General features: G+C 59.7%; 2 protein-coding genes across 8 annotated transcripts; both read left to right on the plus strand.

The window, feature by feature from the left end:
• The first annotated feature begins 356 nt into the window (after window positions 1–356).
• Window positions 357–10,637, plus strand: ADAM15 (ADAM metallopeptidase domain 15). 5 transcript variants are annotated; one of them, XM_065895007.1, is made up of 23 exons: window positions 392–537; window positions 1,723–1,829; window positions 2,467–2,543; window positions 2,947–3,025; window positions 3,202–3,278; window positions 3,369–3,561; window positions 4,337–4,402; window positions 4,484–4,552; window positions 4,630–4,799; window positions 4,951–5,035; window positions 5,486–5,634; window positions 5,719–5,893; window positions 6,127–6,219; window positions 6,349–6,653; window positions 6,741–6,942; window positions 7,208–7,285; window positions 7,738–7,810; window positions 8,016–8,154; window positions 8,560–8,629; window positions 9,277–9,351; window positions 9,762–9,833; window positions 10,100–10,224; window positions 10,314–10,637. In XM_065895007.1, exons 1-23 carry the CDS (start codon window positions 459–461, stop codon window positions 10,354–10,356), a joined length of 2,601 nt encoding a protein of 866 aa, XP_065751079.1. In that variant the 5' UTR covers window positions 392–458; the 3' UTR covers window positions 10,357–10,637. The 5 variants fall into 5 exon arrangements, with proteins under 5 accessions (XP_065751118.1, XP_065751079.1, XP_065751089.1 ...); XM_065895017.1 differs by having other exon boundaries at window positions 459–537; window positions 9,280–9,351; window positions 10,314–10,356; XM_065895026.1 differs by lacking the exon at window positions 9,762–9,833 and having other exon boundaries at window positions 459–537; window positions 10,314–10,356.
• A 1,105-nt stretch (window positions 10,638–11,742) lies between these two features.
• EFNA4 (ephrin A4) lies at window positions 11,743–15,913 on the plus strand. Of its 3 annotated transcripts, none has more exons than XM_065876649.1 (4): window positions 11,743–11,930; window positions 14,037–14,332; window positions 14,734–14,802; window positions 15,196–15,913. In XM_065876649.1, exons 1-4 carry the CDS (start codon window positions 11,818–11,820, stop codon window positions 15,330–15,332), a joined length of 615 nt encoding a protein of 204 aa, XP_065732721.1. In that variant the 5' UTR covers window positions 11,743–11,817; the 3' UTR covers window positions 15,333–15,913. The 3 variants fall into 3 exon arrangements, with proteins under 3 accessions (XP_065732721.1, XP_065732722.1, XP_065732723.1); XM_065876650.1 differs by having other exon boundaries at window positions 11,818–11,930; window positions 15,339–15,451; XM_065876651.1 differs by having other exon boundaries at window positions 11,818–11,930; window positions 15,362–15,414.
• Window positions 15,914–16,643: the final 730 nt, after the last annotated feature.

The following is a 16,643-nucleotide window of genomic DNA, read 5'->3' on the forward strand; positions in this document are numbered from 1 at the left end:
GCTGCCCGCGCTTCGCAGGGGTCCGGTACGGGAGGGTGAGCCGGGCAATCGGGAGAACTGGCCCGCCTGATCCGACAGAGCGGGGCGGCTGACTTGAGGGCAGTGAAGCTGCTAGGAAGGCGTCGGGACCCAGGGCCGGGTGGAGGCGCGGCTCCCAAGGCGGTCGGACCGGGCCTCGGCTCCTATTTTGCACAGTAGCCGGGAAGCCGCTGTGCAGATCAGCGCTGGCCGTGCGGGAGTCGGAGTCATGGGCTAGGTCCACGCCTCTTTGGGACCCGGCGCGCGGTGGGGGCGGGGCCTTCCGAGGGCGGAGCCTGGCTCTGGGGGGTGGGAGGGGGCGGGGCGGGGCCTGGTGGCTGCGCCGAGCCGCTAGGTGAGCGAAGCAGACCCGGCAGCCGCGGCTCCTCGGCACTCCGCCCAGCACCTGCTGCCCTCGCCCGACCCCGGGCGCCGCTGCCATGCGGCTGGCGCTGCTCTGGGCCCTGGGGCTCCTGGGGGCGGGCAGCCCTCTGCCCTCCCGGCCGCTCCCAGATATAGGTGAGTACCCTGCCAGCAGTGGGCCGGGGGGCGGACTGGGAGGACGCGCAGGGAAGTCGGGAAGCACTGGGGTCCTGGGGTCGGCCGGAGACCCCAACCAGAGTGCAGCCCGCCCTGGTCGGCTGTCCTGGGCCGAGAGCCCAGAGACTGGGCGATGGAGTGGGAAGGGAAGGAGGAGGGATGCCGGCGCCCCCTACTCTGTCATCCTCTGCGCAGTCCCCGCGGACACTTTCAGGCTCCGGGACCAGGCACCGCAGGGCCTGGCCCAGCGCCCCCTCAGGATCGCGGTAGAGGGTCTCTGCTCCCCAGGACTGATGTCTTCGCTCCTCTGGGGCCTAGCTGACCGTTCCACCCGGTGCCAGGGCGCCGAGTAGGCACGTCTCCTAGGGTTTGGCGAAGAGGATACTTCCTGGCCCCCATCCCAGACCTGAGCGGCCAGGCACCCCTCACCCTGGTGCTGATGCCACCAGAAAGCTGGCTGAACGGGAGGGGGCCCGGGAGGAGCCAGGAGTGGGGAGAATTGGCCAGGAAAGAGGCTGGGACACCAACTCCTCCTTGGAACTTTCACTTCCCGCTGCTGTCTTGGGCTGGGGGCCGAGAGGGCAGGCGGGGGTGGAGTGTCCGGAGGAGAGAGGGCCATTGTGGGGATGGGGGGCGGACTCCGGGAGGAAGCGGAGGCTGTGGGGAGCGGGTGTGCCTAACTGGGCATGAGGGGTATTTAGGGAGGGGGGTGTTTGCAATGTTCACCCAGAAATGGGCGTTCCCGGCATCTCTGATGTGAGGAAAGGGAGGGTGAGTGGGCACCGGGCCACAAGTCTTCGCCCAGTCCTGAGAGGGGGCGTTCCTGGGCGGAGGTGGTTGGGAGCGGGTAGGAACAGGCGGAGGGTCCCTGTGAGAACCTGGGATGGGCCTGAGGGGGACAGGGGGGGCCACAGACTGGGCAAACTGAACTTCTTTCTTTGGGGACTTGTGGATGGGTTGGTGGGATGAAAGGGAAAAATTGGAGAGAAGCCCCCGCCCCCTCCCTCTAGTATTCTTTAAGTCCCAGCATGCAATGCAGGGGTCCTTCAAGCAGAGAAGGGCCTTGATGTGCTGGGAGCCAGGTGGGTCAGAGGGCACCAGCCACCCCCAGCCGTGGTGCTGATTCTCTCAGCACTCTCTTGGGGTGTCCTGGGAACCTTGCAGGTGGCACTGAGGAGAAGCAGGCAAGGCCAGAGAGGGCCCTGAATGGGTCTTCGGAGCCCCAGATCCTTCAGGACAACCTCACGCTCAGCCTAGCAGAGGCACTTCAGGTGAGCCTCTCTCTCCCCTCGAATAAAGAAATACACCCGCACCACCCACCACCCTGAATAATCAGGTGTCTCCAGGCAAAGACTGGCTGAGGAGTGGGTGAATGGACCTCACGGTAGCATGGCCATCCCAGGTCTGGCTGCCTCTCCCTCCGCACCCCAGCACCTGGCTTCACTTATCTCGCTCTCCCCACTGCACACACTTCTGTCTGCCTCAGCCCCACCCAACCCTTCCATCTCCACTGGGAAATTCTGAGGCCAAACTTGCTTTCTTGGTCTCATGTTGTCAGCTTTTTCAGTGGGGAGACTTGGAGAGGGTCAGGGCCTCACCAAACACCCTCCCCTCCCAATTCTAAAGCTGAGTCAGAGGAAGGGCTGGGGCCTGCACTGGGTCCTCCATGATGCTTCCTCTCTGGGCAGGAAGCCGAGAAGGGGCGGCTCGGATACCTTCCTTGACCTCCCCACACAACCCCCCAGAACAATACCCCAGGCCAGGCAGGGCTTCCTGGCCCCTCCCTCAGGATCCCCCCACCAATGATCTAATCATTGGTACTCTCCTAAGGGCCTGAGGTTTTCTGGTTAGAGAAGATAGGAGTTTCAGACAGGGCCAGGGAGGTGACATGCCCTCTGGTGCCCACAGACCAGTCTGCCTGAGGCTTTGCGGATCAAATTGGAGTTGGATGGTGAGAGTCACATCCTGGAGCTGCTACAGAATAGGTAATAATGATAGTGGTAACATTAACAATAACATGGCTAACAACTTATATAGCATCCACGATGTACCAGGTACTAAGAGCTTGAACTCATTCAATCCTCATAACAACTCTATAAGGTAGATACTATGATGTATTATTATCGGCCTCATATATGAAGAAGTCAAGGCACAGAGAGGTTAAATAACTCTCCCAAGGTCACATAGCTAGTGGGTGGTGAAAATTAGATTGGAACCCAGATAGCCTGACAGAGTTTGTGGCCCAACCACCATACTCTGCCGTCTCCAGGGGAAGCAGGAAGCTTGCAGGGGTTGCCCAGCCCCCAGCCACCCCTCTACCGCCTCCAGGTCTCAGGCTGTGACTGCACCACCCTGGGAGCACTGCCCTCCTTCTTCTTCATTCCACAGGGAGCTAGTCTCAGGCCGTCCAACCCTGGTGTGGTACCAGCCTGATGGCACCCGGGTGGTCAGTGAGGGACACACTCTGGTGAGTCAGGTCATCCTGTGCCCTGTTTCTGGCCCGAGGGAAGAAGGAGAGGGGCGACTGGAAGGTGCCATCCCTGGAGAATGGGAGGACACTGCCTATCCTCACCCACAGGCTAGTCTGCTGGGCTCAAACCTTGGCCTGGCCTTCCAGTTGGCACTCATGTTTCTCTGCTGTAGGAGAACTGCTGCTACCATGGAAAAGTGCAGGGCCACGCCGACTCCTGGGTCTCTGTCTGCACCTGCTCCGGGCTCAGGTACAAGGGGTCAATTCCACGAAGGTGGAGAGAGTGAGCGTAAACGAGGCATGGAGCTGAAAAGTTTTGACTTCCTGCATCTTTGCATAGGGGCTTGGTGATCCTGTCCCCAGAGAGAAGCTACTCCCTGGAGCTGGGGCCTGGGGACCTCCAGGGTCCCCCTGTTATCTCCCGGCTCCAAGACCTCCTCCTGCCAGGCCACACTTGTGCCCTGAGCTGGCCTGCATCTGTGCCCACTCAGGCTCCACCAGAGCAGCCCCTGGGACAGCGTCACCTTCTCCGGGTGAGGATGAATGGCAGGAGGGCTGGGCTTCTGTTGTCCCCAGGGCTGGCCCCCGGGCCCTCAGAGCTATTTGTTCACAGTGACAACTGCTCCTGCTAATGGAGCAACTTCCCAGTACCAGGCACTTTGTGAACATTATCTCCTTTACTGATCCCAGCAACCCTGGGAGGTAGGTGCCATCTGTAGCTCTATTTTAGTGAGAAAAGTGGCTCAGAGAGGTTAAGTGACTTGGCCAAGGCCATTCAACTAATAAATGGTATATCCAGGGTTTGGATGCAGGTACTTGACTCAAACTCCTCATCTGTCTTATGATCCAAATGCAGAGAGCTCTCACTGGGATATAGCAAATACATAGTTACTGATCATAAAGCAATAAGAAGCCAATTTCCTAATTTATTCAATGGGGATAATAAAACTACTTACCTTATAAGATTACTGTGAAGATTAAATAAATCTATATACATACATATATATATGTAAATGCTTAGAACTCTGCCTGGCATACGTTAAGTATTTGACGGTGTTGGCTGTTATTCTTTTTTAATTTGGAAAAAGCACTGAATTTGAAGCCGGAAAAGCAGGGCCCTACTCCCAGCTTCTAAACCTCTTCTTTGTCTATCTTGGGCAAGTCCCTGGCCTCTCAGGTTCTCTGTAAAATGGGCTCTTCACTCTCTTGTCTGACCACACAGTGGTTGTGGACACAGCCTGGTCAGCCCTACGCGGCTGCTGGTGGGGTGTGGTGGGTGTGTCTGATGCGCCTTCCTCTTGTCCACAGTGGAGGCGGGACGTGGTGACAGAGACCAAGATTGTTGAGCTGGTGATTGTGGCTGACCGTTCCGAGGTGAGCCTGCTGACCCCTGCAAGTCCTCCCCGACCTCTGCCTGCCCTGCTGCCTTTCACGGTCACCTCTCTTGACCCACAGGTCCAGAGGTACCGGGACTTCCAGAGCCTGCTGAACCGCACCTTGGAAGTGGCCCTCCTCCTGGACACAGTGAGTATGGGATCCAGCAGCGTCCTTATGGCCCCCGACCATGGGAACCCCTCTCCTGAGCCCCACTTCTCTTTCAGTTCTTCAGGCCTCTGAATGTCCGGGTGGCGCTCGTGGGCCTGGAGGCCTGGACCCAGCGTGACCTGATAGAGATAAGCCAGCACCCAGGTGTCACACTAGACAGCTTCCTCCGCTGGCGCCGGACAGACCTGCTGCCTCGGTTGCCCCACGACAGTGCCCAGCTGGTGACGTAAGACCCACCAGGCTCAGCCAGCGGGGCCCAGCTCTGCTCCAGCCCTGCCCCGGCCTGGCAAATTTCACATCCCAGCTCCCTACCTGAGGCCCTGAAGCTCCGGCCACCTTGGCTTTGGGGCCTAACCTTCGCCCTCTCAATCCCGCAGTGCCACTTCATTCTCCGGGCCCATGGTGGGCATGGCCATTCAGAACTCCATCTGTTCTCCTGAATTCTCAGGAGGTGTGAACATGGTGAGCTATTTCCACGTCTCCTCCCCATTCCCGTTCAGCTCCTCCCAAATGCGGTACCATGTATCTGCTGAAACCCCCAGCAAAGTTACCAACCCCAAAGCTGAGGGTATAGAGGGCCAGGGTGCATGACGTGGCCTCTGCTGTCAGGATACCCTCCGCCTGTGGCCCGCCCATTCGTGTCTTCACCTATGAGCTCTTCCCATTTCTTGGGGGCGGAGGAGGTAGCTGAGGCCCAAAGAACAAAGGTGCTCTCCCAGGGCCATATAGTTACAGAGGGGTAACAGAGGTGAGCTAGAACCCGGGTTTCCTGCCACCCAGGCCTGGGCTCTTCTACTTTAGAAGCACTTAGGAGGGAGGCGGTGCTTGCTCAGTGCCCAAGAGGTCAGATGAGGAGAGAAGAGGAGCAGTCAGGCTGGTGCTGGACCTGGGGTATCCCCTCCCCAATGACAGGACCACTCCACAAGCATCCTGGGAGTCGCCTCCTCAATAGCCCACGAGTTGGGCCACAGCCTAGGCCTGGGCCATGACTCACCTGGGAATAGCTGCCCCTGTCCAGGTCCAGCCCCAGCCAAGAGCTGCATCATGGAGGCCTCAACAGAGTGAGTAACTGCAGGATGGAGAGGGCGGGGGGCAGGGGGCAGGGAGCCGTCCGCAGCCCCAACCTTCCTTGCCGCCATCGCCAGCTTCCTGCCAGGCCTGAACTTCAGCAACTGCAGCCGACAGGCCCTGGAAAAAGCCCTCCTGGGTGGGATGGGCAGCTGCCTCTTTGAACGGCTCTCCGGTCTGCCCTCTACGGCCAGTGTCTGCGGAAATATGTTGGTGGAGCCCGGCGAGCAGTGTGACTGTGGATTCCCAGATGTGAGCCCCTCACCCAGAGCCTTGCCCCACTCACTTCTGTGCCCTCACCCTGGCTCATCAGCCGTCTCTAAGCCTCAGGAACCCCTCTCCCCACCTCCCCGTCTGCGGGGACTGCACACAGATTGTTGGGCTCTGGTCTTCATTCACTGGGTTCAGGCTCTGGGAGGGGGTTAGGGCATGCTCTCAGGCCCAGCCTGCTCTGACACTCGGCCCCTCTGTGCCCTTGCCCATAGGACTGCACTGATCCTTGCTGTGATTACTTCACCTGCCAGCTGAGGCCAGGGGCACAGTGCGCGTCCGATGGACTCTGTTGTCAAAATTGCCAGGTGGGCACAGACTGGACTGGCCACCCAGAGCCCACCTGCCAAGGGCCAGTGTGGAAAAGGTCATTCTGACTCCCAGGGCCTGGCTGGATTGGCCCAGCACCCACATTGATGCTTACCCACCCTCCACAGCTGCGCCCGGCCGGCTGGCAGTGCCGCTCTACCAGAGGTGACTGCGACTTGCCCGAGTTCTGCCCAGGAGACAGCTCCCAGTGCCCCCCTGATGTCAGCCTGGGGGACGGTGAGCCGTGTGCTGGTGGACAGGCTGTGTGCATGCAAGGACGCTGTACCTCCTATGCCCAGCAGTGCCAGGCTCTCTGGGGGCCTGGGGCCCAGCCCGCCGCGCCACTTTGCCTCCTTACTGCCAACACTCGGGGGGACGCCTTTGGGAGCTGTGGGCGCAGCCCCGATGGCAGCTATGTGTCCTGTGCCCCTAGGTAAGTGAGGGAACCTGGCTCCTCCTCTGGGTTTGTGGGAGTCTTGGCTCTGCCCCCACTTACCCTACACCTCCTCCCTAACCCCAGAGATGCCGTTTGTGGGCAGCTCCAGTGCCAGGGAGGGAGGGCCCAGCCTCTGCTGGGCTCAGCCCGGGATCTTCACTGGGAGATGCTGGAAGCCAACGGGACCCAGCTGGAACTGAACTGTAGCTGGGTACACCTGGACCTGGGCAACGACGTGGCCCAGCCCCTGATGACTCTGCCTGGCACAGCCTGTGGCCCCGGCCTGGTGAGCAGCCTAGGCGGGCAGCACCAGGTGGGGAGGGATATCTGGATGCTGCAGGCAGCGCCCAGGCCTCACTAGCCACCGGTGAAGAAGGTGCAGGCTCCGGGGGGAGTTCAGATTCTCACTTCAGATGGAGCAGAGTCCCGTCATCCTCTGAGCCTTGGTTTCCCCATCTGTAAAAGCGGGGTGGGCTTCGTTTGTGTTGGCCTCCCAGTGCCAGTAAAGCTCCTGAGAAGGTGATCTTTGCTCTTCTCTCGCCATCGGGCAGGTGTGCGTCGACCATCAATGCCAACCGGTGGAGATCCTGGGGACACAGGAATGTCGAAGCAAATGCCATGGGCATGGGGTGAGTTGGCATGGGGGGAGATGAAAGGGGAGCAGGGAGCCTCTGGGAAGGAAGAGAATGGTGGGCTTTGGAAACAGACACACCTGGGTTCTAATCCATGCTCTACCACATCTTAACTGTTGGATCCGGGGCAGGTTATTAACCTCTCTGAGCTCAGCTTCCTCCTCTAACTAACGGGCATAATAATAGTACCCACTTCCTGGGGGCACATGAGATGAGTATGGAAGCTTCTAGCACAGTGCCTGGCAGATAGAAGGCACTCACAATGTGAGTTCAATCTAATTTTCTCTGGCCCAGATAAAGAGTCTCTCTCTCCAGAACGCTGGCGCCCTCCACACTATCATTCTCAGCACGCCTTCCAGTTGCGGACATCTGAGATCTTGTAAAGCTGGGGACAGGGAAACACGGCCCCAGAGGGCACAGCTCCTCACTGTTCAACCTGTACCTCCTAGGTCTGCGACAGCAACAGACGCTGCCACTGTGAGGAGGGTTGGGCGCCCCCAGACTGCACCACCCACATCAGAGGTAGCATGAGGTGGGGGACAGGGGCAGCTGAGACGGCATCCTTCGCCGCCCCTCTTTTTCTGACCCCTACGCTGCCGATTCCCTGCCTCTGTGTGACCCCTGACCCCTTCACCTTCTCTGATCACCTGACCTCCCTGCCCCCCCACCTCTTCCTGGGTGTAGAGTTCTTAGCCCTGCCCACCTTCAAACCTGCCTTCACCCACAGCAACCAGCTCCCTGACCACAGGGCTGCCCCTCAGCCTCCTGTTGTTGCTGGTCCTGGTGCTGCTTGGTGCCAGCTACTGGCACCGTGCCCGCCTGCGCCAGAGACTCTGCCAGCTTAAGGGACCCAGCTGCCAATACAGGTACCAGCCTCCCCACTACTAGCTTTCTCCACATCTCTGTTAAGGACAACAGCTCTGGAGCCCCACCCCCGCCCTTGGGCAGCCCCTGACACCTGATTCTGAACCCAAGCCCCCCAGACCACACCCCACACACATCTCCCTTCCCTACATGTGCCCCGTAACCCTTCACCTCACATGTAGACCCAAGTGGGGAAGCTGGGGTGCTAGGATCATTTCTCTCCAGGAGCCCCAGTGCTGAAGTGGGGCCCTCCCTCAGGCTGATCAGCTTCCCCTTCCCACTTCTGATTTGGCCTACACCGTGCTCCAAGGGGCCACAAAGGGTTAACCCCACTCAAAGGCTGCAAATGGGTGGAGAACAGGGTCTGAGGCTGGGCCCTCTCTCTCCTTGCCTTTCTCCATGTTCAGGGCAGCCCAGTCTGGTCCCCCCGAACGCCCAGGACCCCCGCAGAGGGCTCTGCTGATGCCAGGTGCCAAGGTAAGTCTGCATGCCAGAGGAGAGAGGGACCAGTCCTGGCCAGGCATCCAGCTTGGGCCCTGGTGGGGGGGCGGGTATTGAAGGCTCTAGACTCAGAGAAAGACTTGCATTGCCCAGGAGTCAGTCAGAGGAGTCAGGGCCAGCCCTCCCCTCCCGTCCCCTGGCTGCAGGCTGAGAAGCAGGGTCCAGCCTGGACTGGGGAGGGGCAGTCACCTAGAGGAGGGAGTGCTGTGCTCTTTGCGCTGGCCTAGCCAGTGGCTTTGAAAGGTGGGTCTACCTGTGCTCCCAGCAGTGATGTCCCCTGGAGGGCATGAGGGGGTGGTGCTCAGAGTGGCCTTCAGTGTGCCAGGACCTGATGAGGCCCTGGTCGCCATGTGTAGAAGGGCTGGTGAGTGCCCCTGCCCTGAGCCCTCTGGATCTGATGACAGAAGTGTGTGTGTGGAGGTGGTCTGCACACCCACTCCACCACTTGTCACCCCCTCTGCATGAAACTGAATAACCGCATGCACAGCCCCACTGCCCCCGGGACCCTGGCTGCCCATCCCTGAGCACTAACACCTCTCTGCCCACATCTGTCTCTCTGCTCCCTCTCCCCCCACCCCACCCCCCGCCCCCACTCTGCCTGTCCGCTCCTCCTGCTCTTTCAGCAGGCTAGTGCTCTTGGCTTCCCGGCCCCTCCCTCCAGGCCGCTGCCTCCTGACCCTGTGCCCAAGAGACTCCAGGTAAATCTGGGCCAGCCCCTACCCTGGCCCAGGGCAGGTGGGAGGCTTGGTGCCCAACTGCAGTTCTCCTCCCTGTTCCCTGCCAGTGGCGCTTTTCACTAGGGGACCAGGGTGCCCCTCAGCCTTCAGACACTCCCCAGAAGTAGCAAAGGGTGAGCCTCCTGCCTTGGTTTCTACCACCATCTGGTGGTCAGTGGTGGGACTGCAGCCTGCCGGGGACACCACAGGTGACCCACACCTTTCTCCCCTAAGGCATCTACTGGCATGCACTCAAGCCCCATTGCGCATGCCCCCGTTCTCTCCTGCCCCCTGGCTGACTTTGCATGTTGACCTGAACCCCTCGGGAGACCCACTGCATGCCCACTGCTCCTGGCTGTTCTCTCACAGTCACTGCCCCTCTCTCTGTTCAGGCTGAGCTGGCTGACCGACCCAATCCCCCCACCCGCCCTCTGCCCGCTGACCCGGTGGTGAGGTACCCGAAGGTAACAGTTGGGGGAGAGAAGGGCACAGCCTCTCCCCCCACCCAGGGCTGTGGTGCTGGTAGCCTTGGCAGTGGTGCTGGTAGTAAGATGCCCCCTGTGACTAAGGGCACATACCCCAGTGGCATCTTTAATGGTGACAGGTTTGTTTGCAGACAAAGGTGTCCTCTGGTGCCGCCCCTCAAGCTGGTATTCCCCAGCACCAGTGTGTGGGAGGTGGGCAACATGATACCCCCTCCCAAGCTGGCCTCCTGCCTTCTCTCTCTCAGTCTCAGGGGCCCACCAAGCCTCCACCCCCGAGAAAACCACTGCCTACTGACCCTCAGGGCCAGCACCCTTCGGCTGACCTGCCTGGCCCTGGAGCTGGAATCCTGCCCTCAGTGGTACCCTCCAGGTAGGGGAGGAGGGGCGCTGAGGATGGGCTCGTGGGGCGAGTAGTCTGGGGGGACCTCTGACCTTTTTTCTCGGCCTCCCACACCCCAGGCCTGCGCCGCCGCCCCCAGCAGTGTCCTCGCTCTACCTCTGACCTCTCCTGAGGTTCCGCTGCCTCCAACCTGGACTTAGGACTTCAACAGGCAGACCCCTGGAGTCCCTTGCGGTGACCGAAGGAGCTGGGGCCTGGACACTACGGAACAGGAGTCTTAAAACACTGACACCAGGCACTTCCACTTGCTGTCGAGCAGCACCCTGGGGAGCCGCCCACGCAGTGGCATCTTGGGGTTGGGGAGTGTCTGGGAGCTGGACGGAGCTGAGGGAGGTGCGCACAGCCTGTCTCTGCAGAACTGCAATAAAAGTGAGGTCTTGGGAGCGCGCCTCAAAGTTTGTCTGCTTAGGGAAGGAGGGTCTCCCCTGTCGCGATTCCAGATCTGGCCGCCAGGAGACGCTGCTCCTCAGATGAAGACAGGATAGGGAGGGCGAGAGCCCCAGGCTGGGTCAGCGAGTGTCCCTGGGATGCTCGCGGCTTGTTTCTGCCCAGTCTGGGATGACCTTCTGCACAATCCAGTACCACAAAGGGCGCTGTACGCCCTCTGCCACCCCCAGTAGCCAAGTTCTCGCCCCCAACGCTGCGCGGCCCCTTGGCGGCGACCATCGACAAACCGGCCAAGCTGTTGGACTCGTTGTCCCCACCCTCCGACCAGCAGCTGGGAAAAATGGAACTGGCTGGCGTTCTCAGAGCCCCGGAGCCGGGGCGGGGCGCGGCGGTGGCTCCCACGATTCCAAGGCCGCGCACCTGCCTCTCCCCTCCCCCACCCCACCTAAGGGTTCGGGAACAGAAGTGCTTTGTATGGGCCGCAACCACCTCATTACTTCGTCTTTGAGACTATGGCCTTCGTTCGCCGAGAACGAAGGTGTGGGGCGGAAAGGGACAGGGCCCAACCCCAAGGTGGACATCGAGCTCGCCATCTGAGGTTCTGTAAAGGGGGGGTGGGGGTGAGGGGGTGGTCCCAGGAGGTGAATTGTCCCTTCCCCTCGCTATATCCCTAGATGTGCAAAGAAAAAGGAGCAATGGTGCCTAAGATGGCTGGACAAATTCGTGGATCCTCTCCCGTGCCTCACTTGCCTCTTTCTGGGCAAAAGGCGTGGGCCCATATTTAAATCTTCCAAAGATTTAATAAGGCTTTCTACCCTGTACCAATACAGACACGAAAGACACGACCTCCCTAAAACAACTCCTAGACAGTGGAATACGTCCCTCCTCGCCGCCCCCTTGAAACGCAGTCTAGCCTCAGCAAGACCTTGCCTAAACTGGCGCGCGCGCTACAGCGCACAGAAGGTTAACAAGAGTTGGCTTTGAATGAAGAGGCGGAGACGCGCCCACATTGGTGGAAAGTTATCCAGGGGCGTGGCCTGTGAGTCTCAGCACCCCACCCCCCTTCCCGCAAGTCCCCCCCACCCCCCCCCCCGCACTTTGTACCTTTCTCGGCGCGACTGTGAAGCGGGACGGGCCGGGCCCGCCCGGGCCAGAGCAGACCAGACCCCGGGGGCGATGCGGCTGCAGCCCCTGCTGCGGACTGTCCTCTGGGCCGCGCTCCTCAGCTCCCCTCTGCGAGGGGGCTGTGGCCTCCGCCACGAGGTCTACTGGAACTCCAGTAACCCCAGGTAGCAGGGCTGAAACCTGCGGGCTCCGAGCCGGGCCTGCGCGCTCCCGGGCCGGGCGCGCGCCCGACACTCGCACTGTGCGCGGCGCCGCCTAGACCCGGACGCGCGCCGGGGCTCCTTTGTTTGAGGCGGCGGGGGAGGAGGGAGGGGCGAGGCGTGCTCGGGGTCCCCCACCCCTGCCCGCACGCGTTGGGGGCCGAGAGGGGGACCCCAGCCCCGAAGGCAGTCGGTGGGGTCTCGGAGCCGGCAGCCCGCACCCGAGAGACCTCGGCCTGCACTCCGAGCCCCGCCCCTCTCGCTTCTCTCTTGGTGATCGCCAGCCTCGCAACGGCCCGAGCTGGAGCCGGCGGACTTGCGGCGGGGGGGGGGGGGGCTTTACTCTTGTGAAAGAAGGTTACTCTTCTGCTCGCTTGGCCTTCCCTTTGGTGCTACTCTTTCTCCTGATCTCATTCTGTAACTCTGCTTTCATCTCGTCATTATTAGTCCTATTTCTGTGCAGTCTCGGCCCTGCCCTTCTAGCTGAATCACCTTTAGGCAAGATAACCTCAGTTATCTCATCTGTAAAATGGGCTAATAACGCCTAGTACCCTGGGAAGTCAGGCGGACTAACCGAGGTCATGTGTGTGAAAGAGGTGCAGGCTGCACAGATATAAACTATTATTTATTTCTCTCTCCTGAGCTGCCTGCCTTTGAATGTCGATATTTTTTCCTGTTTCCATCCTCCTCCCCAATTCTCCCTGCCTCCCTCTGCTTTCTCCATCTGTTTTTCTTTCTGATTTTCACTTAAGGCAATCTGTGACACCGTTTGCTCACTCACATTTATTAAGCGTGTACTCTGTGCCGGGATCTGTGCTAGGGTGTTGGGGGTTAGAGATAAGACCTAGGCTCTGCCCTCTGGGAGCCCAAAGAACCCCTGGGCCAGCAAGCTTCGGGACAGGTCGTTACAATACCAATGCTGTGTGATAAGAGCTATTGTTGTCCTCCAACTCTGAATTCCTCACTCTCTGTTCTAGACCTGTGCTTCTGCATCACTTGGAGGTTTTGTTAAAAATTCAGGTTGCTAGCCCCTAAGCCTGAGGTTTCTGGCTCCTTCATTCAATCCACAAATATTTGTGGAGCTCTGTCCTTGTGCAAGACACTTTTCCAGGCACTGGGGATGCCGTGGAACAAAATGTACAAAGGCCCAGCTTGTGTTCCAGTAGGTCTGAGCTGAGCCCAGGAATCTGCATTTCTAATCAGAACTCCAGATGCAGGTGATCTTAAGACCACCCATAGAGAGACAGTTGGGGGCCTTTCATAAGTCAAGCTGGACTCTCTGTATGGTGGGGATGCGGGGGGTGGGGGAGTGATTCATACTCTATTTGATGCTGGAGGGGGACAGCATGTCCCAGGTTTTCCCACCTGTACTGGCTCCCCCAGGCAGGTGGAAGGGAGTCCTGAGGAGGCCAAAGATTGGGGGATATGTGGAGGGGGCCCCCCTCTTCGTATGGCACTTGATTGTCCTGGCCAAAAAAAAGGGAGGTTCCCACTATCCACTCCCTCATTTTTTTTTTTTTTTTTTTTACTATGGCATTCTTTTCAGCATTGAATTGAGGTCTTAAAAGGCAAGCCTTCCTCTTTATGCACCTGTTAATGAGGATACTGTTCCCAGGCTCCATCTCTAGTCTGTGACTGCTCTGTGGGCCCAGATCTGTGCCCCTTGCCTCTGTGCCCCAGCTTCTTCACAGCAGCCCTCCACCTAACATTTATCAAGCACAGGTGCTATACCAGGCTCTGTCTTGAGCACTAGGGCTAGATAGGTGGGTGGCAGCTCCCACCCAAAAGCTAGGCTGTGGTGAGTGGCCTTGTCACATTTGGGCTATGTGGTTATAGGCACTGCAGTCCCTTAACCTCTCTGAACCTGGGAATCGGTTACCTCATCCTTTTCTTGTACTCTGTCTCTCAAGAGGTGTCAGTCTGGAGAACTCAGGCCTTCCTAAGCTGCTCCCTCCCCAGCAGGTGGGGGATTGGCTGGAGGGGACCATTGGGAAGGGGTATCTCTGACCCTCGTGCCGCAGGTGTGCCATGCCGTGAGCCCCTCCGCCCTCACCTACCTTATGCCTGCAGGCTGCTTCGAGGAGACGCCGTGGTGGAGCTGGGCCTCAAGGATTACCTAGACATCTTCTGCCCACACTATGAGGGTCCAGGGCCCCCTGAGGGCCCTGAGACATTTGCGTTATACATGGTGGACTGGCCAGGCTATGAGGCCTGCCGGGCCGAGGGGCCGGGTGCATTCAAGCGCTGGGAGTGCTCCCTGCCTTTCGCTCCCTTTGGCCCTGTTCGATTCTCAGAGAAGATTCAGCGCTTCACGCCCTTCTCCCTTGGCTTCGAATTCTTGCCTGGAGAGACCTACTACTACATCTGTGAGTGAAGATGGGCACACTGGCTGCCTCCTGGGGAAGGTGGGGAGGGGAATGGGGCTACCTGCCATTGCTAGCAGTCAAGGCAGAGATCCTGAGGGGTGGGGGAATGAGAGGACTGGGAAGGAAGGCTAGGCCTAGGAGGGGGGAGTGGACAGGGGGCCTGAGTCCAGGACCAAGTAGGGGGACATCTAGAGTGAACCAATAGAGAGGAGGGGAAAGGAAGAGGAGCCAGGAAAGAGGACATGAGTAGGGTCACAGATGGGCCCCTAGATGTGGCCCCAAAATAAGGAAAAGCTTTCCAGGGAACTGGAGAGAAAAGAAGCTGGGAGGGTTTGAAACGCAGTCTGAGGCATGCAAACTAGCCTGTGCTAACTTCTTCCTCCCAATTTCCCACCACCCAGCAGTGCCAACTCCGGAGAGTCCTGGCCAGTGCTTGAGGCTCCAGGTGTCTGTCTGCTGCAAGGAGGACAGTGAGTGGGTTGGGGCAGGGGAGCAACCCTTCTGGCTAGTGTGGGGCCCTCAGGAATGAGGGGAGGAGTGGGAAGAATCTGGGAGCATCAAACTCTGAGGAACCTCTCCCCCCCCCCCCATTTAGCCTGTGGGAGCCTCCCCTACACAAAGGGAATGGCATCTCCAGGGGCAAGGCTGTCCAAGGCCTTAGCTGAACTGGTGGTCTCTAATGGCAACTGGGAGGAGACTTGGAAGTTGGGGCTTAGAGATGATGAGGTGGTAGATTATGGGAAGGGATTGGCCAGTTCGGGAGACCCCTTAGAAAGGGGTGGGAGTGAACAGGTAATGGGGAGAGCAGGAAGGAGGCTGCTGAAGCAGGAGGACCCATCAGTGCTACCCCCTCCCCCTCACAGAGCCTGAGTCAGCCCATCCTGTTGGGAGCCCTGGAGAGAGTGGCACGTCAGGGTGGCAAGGGGGGGCCACTCCCAGCCCCCTCTGTCTCTTGCTGCTGCTGCTGCTCCCAATTCTGCGTCTCCTGAGAGTTCTCTGAGCCAAGCGGACCCTTCCTGCCACCCCCAGGAACCAGAGCCCTCCCAAGACTCCCCGGAGGAGGGCCCCTGCCCCCTACCTGAGCTGGGAGGGCCAAGCCAGACAGACAAGATGGAATAGTGATGGGGGAGGTCAGAGGGTCTGGGGTGACCCTTCCAGGTGCCGGCCTCCTCATCACAGGCTGAAGACGAGCTGCAGGGGAGCTGCAGACAGCCCTGGGCACCCTGGAACAGAGGCAAGACAAACATAGGGTCTCTGTCAGCTGCTTTGATATTCTCATCCCATCCCCCAGGAAGACTGGGATTTGATGGGATCGGATCCTTGAGCCTGCTGGGGGCCAAGGCCGAAGACCTGGGGACAGGTGATTGCTGGACCAGGTCAAGCAGGAAGCCCAGGCTTGCCATCTGTGCCCAGTGCCCTGTGGGCCTCTTCCCTGGGGCAGCACCTTTCCTCCCCAGGGGGTCACCCACTTGTCTTCTGTGAAGACGGACTTGCCATGAGGTCGAATTTCATGCCAATTTGTATTTTTATAAGTGTCTGGACCAAGCCTTCAATAAACCACGCATCTTTTTGTTGCTTTCCCCAACCTACTGCCCTCTGCCTCCTTCCCTGACACGGCGGGGGGGGGGGGGGGGGGGGGGTGCGGGACGGGGACTCCCTGCAGCCTCTGCTCTCAGCTTGGCTTGGCCTGACCTCCCTGCCAGCTGTGCCCAGACCATCCATGCCAGGCCTCAGTAGGCACCCTCTGGGCAGTGTGGGGTGGGTGCCAGCAGCAGCTGTGGAGCTTGGCACCCTCTACCACCTCCCTAGCTGGCTTCCTGTGCTGGGGAGGGGACAGGTGCTCCTGATAGCCCACCCACTTGGGGCACTGCGGAAGCTGTGGTAGCACCAAGCAGGGCCTTGGGGCAAAAGCAAGGAGTAGTAGAAAGACAGCACCTGGGTTTCAGAATGCCTGGGTCCCTGAGAGCTGGGCATCCCTCCCCCTCCCCAAGGGCAGTCTGGGCGGTGCCTGGCCTAGAACTGGGAAGGTGGGGTCAGATCAAAGCCTCCTTCCCCAGCGGCCTCTTTGTTCTTCGCTTTTATAAGGAGGAGGAGGTGGGGCCGAGGAGGGAGGGCCCCCTTTGCTCTCAGCCTCACTCTGTCTCTTCCACCTCAGGCAGGCAGAGGTGGCAAGGCTATGATCCACCCCAAGACTAACCGGGGTCCTCTTTCTGAACGGTGTCCTGGGTGCAGCCAGGGAAGGGGTGCCCCTTCCCCCGAAGCTATGCTCTACCCGCCCCGGTGCCCCACAGTCTGCACTGGCACCATGCCG

Source organism: Phocoena phocoena, chromosome 1 (assembly GCF_963924675.1).
Source record: "Phocoena phocoena chromosome 1, mPhoPho1.1, whole genome shotgun sequence".
In the NCBI taxonomy this organism is placed as follows: Eukaryota; Metazoa; Chordata; class Mammalia; order Artiodactyla; family Phocoenidae; genus Phocoena; species Phocoena phocoena.